This window comes from Octopus bimaculoides, chromosome 5, assembly GCF_001194135.2.
Source record: "Octopus bimaculoides isolate UCB-OBI-ISO-001 chromosome 5, ASM119413v2, whole genome shotgun sequence".
Classification (NCBI taxonomy): domain Eukaryota; kingdom Metazoa; phylum Mollusca; class Cephalopoda; order Octopoda; family Octopodidae; genus Octopus; species Octopus bimaculoides.
The window spans coordinates 108,617,035-108,624,225 of NC_068985.1; the positions used below are offsets into that span (position 1 = coordinate 108,617,035).

The 7,191-nt window shown below is 37.7% G+C and overlaps 1 protein-coding gene across 2 annotated transcripts in view; it reads left to right on the plus strand.

Annotated features, from left to right (window-relative positions):
- LOC106877286 (S-crystallin 4) overlaps positions 1-7,191 on the plus strand; it is a 158,835-nt gene that overhangs the window by 146,894 nt on the left and 4,750 nt on the right. For both annotated transcript variants that reach the window (XM_052967941.1, XM_014926155.2), the window contains 2 exons: positions 2,877-2,992; positions 6,860-6,901. In XM_052967941.1, the coding sequence (XP_052823901.1) occupies positions 2,877-2,992; positions 6,860-6,901 (158 nt within the window). The remainder of the gene's footprint in view (positions 1-2,876; positions 2,993-6,859; positions 6,902-7,191) is intronic.

Here is a 7,191-nt window from a genome sequence, read left to right on the forward strand (position 1 = left end):
AATTTTCGATCAGGTAACTGCCACATGCTTCACTATGTCATAACTAAGAGTTACAATTACAGTGAAGAGAGATTAATTAGAGCTCATAACACTCCCGACTGTTTCTCCAATCACAGAATGGTCTGTAGTAAGGTATTTATCAAATCATATAAAGAGGCCATTGAAATCCAATATATTTCCTGAAATAAATGTGTTTTCACTAAAAAAATCCTGAACCGATACAAAATTTTGAAATACATCTAAATTCGAAACTTTAAAATAAAGAGGAAAGTAATGGCCCTGAAGTCTTGCGGCATAATCTTCGTGACAGTATCATATATGCTAAAGAAGTTCTAGAAGTATTGAAATTAGTTAAATGAGAATGATTCTCAAATCAAATCTATCCTAAAAGTTATGCACGAGAGACACAAGACATGAATCTCAAACAAAAACTCACTATCTCTAAGAAAATTGCTGAAACAAATTGAGATGAAAAATTCTCGGTTGGTAAAAAGCTCCAGAATTGGAAACCCCCCCCCCCCACAACCTGAGAGAATTGTATCATTATTTGAAGGACGTATATGGTAAGAAAAATGCACAGTTTCTAAAGACAGGTTGAAAACCTTAGGTAGTACAGACGAAATGCAGAAAAGATGGGCAAAACACTTTAAATCCAAGTTAAATCAAGAATCCACTACCGATCCTGAAGTAATCAATGAAACCCTTCAGAGGCCTGTAACTGAGGAACCTGCAGAAGATCTTTCCTTGGAAAAGGTAAGTACTGGTATTGAAACGACTTTCCAATGGTAAAGCTTCTGGGCAAGGCAGTATTCCCATAGACGTGTACAGGCATGGTGATAAACAACTCGTAAGAAAGGTACACAAATTCATCTGCTTGATCTGTTCTCCAATAGTTCAAATGCACTTTACAAAAACATAGGGAAGAAAAATGTACGTGATAATCACTGAGGTGTAAGTTTGTTGTGAAAAACTGGAAAAATCCTTACCAGGGTGATTCTTAACTGCTTCAATATGCATGTAGTAAACATCATAAATCCAGTATTCCAATATGGATTTTGGGCTGGGAGAGGCACAGTTGACATGATTTTTGCTGTTAGGAAAGTTCAAGAAACAGTACATGAGTAAAATACTGACTTTTACACGGTCTTTTTTGACTTGACGAAGGCGTTTGATACAGTGAATCGTGAGATGCTTTGGAAAACTTTGTACGAAGAAATGATGGCAATAATGATATCTAACGGTCAACTTTCACAAGCATTTTCTGCTTCTACTGGAACTAAACACAACAGTGTTTAGCTCCTGCACTTTTCGCCATATTCTTTTCGACGATGTTCCAGCATGCTTTTAAGGATTACCATGATTGTATAAAATTTAAGTTTCAAAAAGACGCAGGTCTATTAAGCCTAAATGGGCAAAGCTTTACAACAAAGTAAAAACCAGAGAAGAGTTTTTACGCAGTTTACTGTTCGGAGATGGTTGCACTTTGATTTCTTATACATTTGAAGGAATTCAAGGATTAGCAGACATGTTTGCTGCGGCAGCTCATGCATTTGGGCTGCCTGTAGGCATTAAGAGGGCTGAAATTTTATTTTCGGGACAGGACATACTCGAGATACAAACGTGCTGATTGAACACATGCCACTCAAATGGGTCAGGGTCCTCTAGTATCTTAGAAGAACTGTAAAATTTAAGAGCACACTTGAATGGTAGAACATCGAAAGCTACAAGAGCGTTTGTGAAAACTTTCCTATCCTTTCTGGGATGAATAGTATCAGCTTCAAAATCAAAATGCATATAAATATTTTACTTTGAGCAACATTATTGTATGGTGTAAAAGCATGAATTCCATACTATAGACATATAAAGAAACTTGAACCGTTTTACATGCGTTGTCTGCGCAATATCTGCAACATAAAATGACGTGATAAAGTTATCCAATGTCAATATCTTAAGAAAGCGTAATATCTGCACTATCGAAAACACGCGATTGAGAATTTAGTGCAGTTCAGCAAGGCACGTTGTTCGCATACAAGGTAATAACATTACGAACATTCTATGGTATGTTCAACAAGTAGTGGGATTCCGCAGCAATGAGAAATCCGTGCTAAGATACAAGTATAAGTTTGCACAATCATTAAAATTACTACAGCTTAATGAAACTGTTTTGGAAAGTTAACCCCTAGATCGATCCAAGGGGCATAACATGTGTCGTGATGTATCTAAACAATTTGAGCTGGAGAAACAGAATTAATCAAAATAATCATTGTCCTGGTTGTCACTTTATTGCAAACTCTATACCTTGACTCACAATCCATCCACGTATCCATTGCAAAGAGATGCACCTTAGTTTCTTCAAGTCGCTTAATTTTATTTTCAACCCTTTCCTTCAGACACGAATACGTCGAAATCGACAGGAAGGACCATCATCATTATTAATATAGCTTTCACATTTTGGCACATTTTTTAAAATTATTATATTTGATGGCATGTAAATAGGCCTACTCTGAACATGCGCGTTTTGACTGGAAGAAATGAAAGAGAGAGGGATATCTGCCCGAGATGTCGTTGGTGACAGCGGCTCCAGGATGTTCAGGGATCATGGGTTAGGGTTAGCCCCTCGGTGAAGCTTCCCTTCTTTTGAAGAATTTTGTTGCTTAATATTTTATTGTAATTTAAGATACCCAGCTGCCAGAATCGTTAACACCCCGGGCAAAATGCTTACCGGCATTTCGTCTGTACTTACGATCTGAGATCAAATTCCGCCGTGGTTGACTTTGTCTTTCGTCTCTCTCGGGGTCAATAAAGTAAGTATAAGTTGAGTACTGGGGTCGTTGTAATCGACTAAATTTCTTCTCTGTATTGTTATACTTCGTCAGGTCTTCATGGTCGAAATGGCCAAGAAATATCCAGAGTGGATTACATATGTCAGTGCTTTTATGATATTCTCGACTGCTACATGAAAATGTATCATGAAAAAGACAGACAACTTCATGTAAGTAACTTTAATCACGGTAAGCAATTAGCAACTAATTACAAAGCTGATTAGCAGTTCATGTAATTAAATCATTTCAGTAGAGTTCAGCAATTATCTACGAAAATATTTAAATGAGGAATTGATTAGTCAATGATGTTAAATTAACTAATTACACCCTACCTGCTTTTTCTTTCCAGTTGCCACTACTCATGGCTGACTTCAAATTTCCTGTCTTTCTCTGAATTGCTTTCCATTTTGTTTCTATGAAGTCTTTCATTGTTATTTCTTCTTCTTCCTTGCATGTCTGCTTTATTTGTCTTCCATTACTCTCTCCTCTCCTTTTCTCCATATTTCTTCCGCAGATACTTATATTTATTCTAATTTCCCTATTCTTCATTAACATCTTCCTTCACGTTTAGACATCTTTTTTCTTTTCCATTTTTGTTCTTTCTTTCTTTCTTTCTTTGCTTCTTCCTGTTTTATTTCCTGTATCTAATTTTTCTTTATTCCGATGCTAACTCAGCATCTTACATTTGTTTGTTTGTTTGTTTGTTTGTTTGTTTGTTTGTTTGTTTCTTTGTTTCTTTCTTTTTTCTTTCTTTCTTTCTCACTACTCTCCCTTTCCATTCTATTCTAGGCGTCTTTTCCTCTCTTGTTTTCTATCCGTCTGTCTGTCTGTCTATCTCAGTCTCTCTCTCTCTCCCTCTCTTTGACTATCTTACTCTTCTAGTTCAAAAGTAGCATCTTTCTTTCCTTTTTTTCTTTTTTCTTCCTTCTCCCCCTTCTCCATCCCCCTCTCCTCCACCGACCCTCTCCTCCTCTCCTCCACCGACCCTCTCCCCTTTCATCCACCACCCCTCTTGTCTCTCCGCTTTCGTTTTCACTACAGAAATCGTATCATCCTTTTCTCTCTTTTGTTTTCATTTTACTTTGTTTCTCTTTCTTGTTCTCTTCCGCCGTATTCTGCCATTAACCATCCGCCTCATACTTATTTGCAACTTACTCAACACTGCGATCCAAGACAACAAGGGAGCATCTTGCCTTTAGAACACACACACACACACACACACACACACACACACACACATACATACGCACGGACACACACAATCACACACTCTCACGTACACACAGATACACATTCACACAGACAAACAGAGAACACTTACAGACACAGACACACAGACACAGGCACACAGTCAGACACACTCACAAACAGACACACACACGGACACACACAAACACACAAACAGACAGAGCGACACACACACACACACACACACACACACACACACAGAGAAATAGGCACACATACACACGCACATGACGAGTTTCCACATAGTTTCCGTCCACGAAATTCACTCATTAGACTTTGGTCGGCTCTAGAGGTTTTGGTACATGCCACTTGCTCCAGGTGATGCAAGATGAGACTGAATCCATGTGTTGTCATGGCGAGCTTGTTAGCTTCATACTGCTGCTGAAAAACTACGACTGGCTATGACTTCAATAAATAATGGTTTCTAATTTAGTCACCGGACCAGTGATCTTTAGGGGAAGGGATCGATACTATCCATCTCAATAGTTGACTCTCCTTCACTCAGGGCAGTTCACTTTGTTGCACAGAGGTGATCTGACTAAATAACGTAGTCTCAACTGGGCGTGGTCTCATATACTCATCTCGGCCAGCACAGACTATCTGTACTTGTGTTAGTAAAGCATTATGTATTTAGAAATGTGGTCAAATCGTATTATTACGACTGTATTCAGAGAAGGGCTAATTGACTGGTTGGCAATTAATTATTTATTGTTATGTTTCAGCCACTAATTAACTCATACAATCGCTGATTATTCTCCCTCTTTTTTTTTTTTTTTCATTCTATGACAGTTTTGTCCTTTTGATCTGGCAAGCTGCTTACTCTCTGCATTAAGACCACGTGACACTCTGTTCTGTTTGTCTTTCACTGAGCCAAATTACCCAGGGAGACAATCCATACGACAAATGATAATCAAGCTTTTTTTAATCATATATAATGGGGTGAGATCATGCATAAACGAATACACAAACGCATATGCGCCTTTACATGAGTTTAAACGCTCGGACACCCACTCACAATCCCTTCCCCCAATACTCCATACATGTAATACTCCTACACACATTCCAACCCTGCACGAGCACCATCTCCTTTCTTTTAAACATTTTCAGAAAGCGCTTGTACCCTTAGAGTGTCACATAAAGTTTTGGGGAAAAGGGAAATAATTCTTGAAACAGCCCATGCTGAATTCGTTTCGTCTATTCTCAAAGCACTCATTAATCGGATGTGATTGTTTTAATCTCTAATAACGGAGAGTAGTGGCCAAATTCTTTTCATACCTGCTAGCTCTGACGAGGCCCCTGTATTACATAACTGTACAGCTGTCTAGTATCCGGTATTAACACCAAGTACGAAACCGATTGGTAAGATCGGCTGTAATTGATATCCAATACTGTATAATTTGTTTAATATACTCAATCTCTTGACAAATACTCGAGTGCACATTTTTAATATCTTATGTTTTCCTAGACGATCTAATTAATAGTCATTATGTGGTAAAGAGACAAAAAAAAAAAAAAGCTCCGAGAGAACTGTTGGCTGAATCTTATTTTAATAAATAGGAGATAACAACAGATATGTTTTAATCTCATTTAAACCCCTGAGTAAGTCATTGCCTTCTTCGACCTTTACAAACTAGTGTCAAGAAAGGGATGTGTCGTTGCTGTGTTCCACTTCACAATTCTTATTCTAAACATTATACAAAATCATTCCATCTAATATTGAACCCCTCTAGAATTTCTTCAGCTGACTTGTGTAGTTCAGACTGAAGGTTAATTGCAACAATCTCGGTATAAAACAGCATTGACTAAATAATTGTCACTAAATAAGGGTTAATGGCTTAGGCACCGAGAGCAGATCGTAAAGAGCTGGAAGAGATACGGCAAGATTCTCACTATTCTAACAGTCAACTGCCTTTCTATCACTAAACAATCTTTTCTGATATACGCAGGGGGCCTCAAGTTTTGGGGGAAGAGGGTAAGTTAATTACGTTGACCCTAGTGCTCAACTGGTACTCCTCATTTCACCGAGCACGAAAGGATTTTGAACTCAAAACGTAAAGACGGACAAAATACGGTGAGGTAATTTGTCCAGCGTGCTGACGATCTGCCATCTCGACGCTTTTCCGTCAATAAAGAATATATGTTTCTAGAATGGTGCAAGAAATGGAATTTAGAAGAGAATTTAGCTGATATCATCGATACCTTTAGTTGACTGATGCTTTGTTTTAACGACTCCCCACACCCACCACAAAGTTAAAATCAAATTTCATTTTAGCAGAATGAATATATCAAGTCCTAAAACCTAGAGTCTAATCTGATCTAACAGAGAATTGGTCAAAAGAATCAGAGCTTGCTACTCACCTTTTTCGTCTATCGAATAAAGGGTTGGTGTAGCGAAATAAGTTTCACTCATGAATGTTACGTGAAGTCAAGGAAGCGGGCTGGCAGAATCATTAGGGCACCCGGCGAAATGCATAGCAGCATTTCGTCCGTCTTCACGTTCTGAATTAAAATACCACTGAGGTCGACTTTGCTTTTCATTCTTTTGGTGTCCATAAAATATGTACTAGGTGAGTAATAGGGTCGATGTTATCGACTTTATTCCTTCCTAAACATTACTATTCTTTTGCCAAAATTGGAAACCAATATTATGTGAGGTCAGGAAAACGATACAAACTGATATCCTTGTAAATATAGTTACGTACCATTCTTGAAAAGGTGGGCAATAATTTCTTGTTATAATTTCTTTTAATATTTCCTTTGAAATTAATTAACAATCTTCTATTTTTAAGAATGAAACCAGTAGAAGATCAAGTAACAAGGAAGATAAATTGGTGAGTTTTATATTACTGCTTACAACAATACTTTCAATTTACTGACACAGAGGCGGAATATTCAGACATGCAAATGTATGAATTCTTTTTACCTACTTGCAATTAATAAATCTGTGATTTACAATCACTCCCGTTGTACACCACAAGTGTTTAATCCAGCGGCCCTTCAGTTTTTTAAAGCCGTATAAAAGAACTCGAAAGTTTGGGCCTCCAGCCGGGCTTTTTCGGATACCATTAAAGCCACGAAATTTTCAGCAGTCCTCATATATATATATATATATATATATATA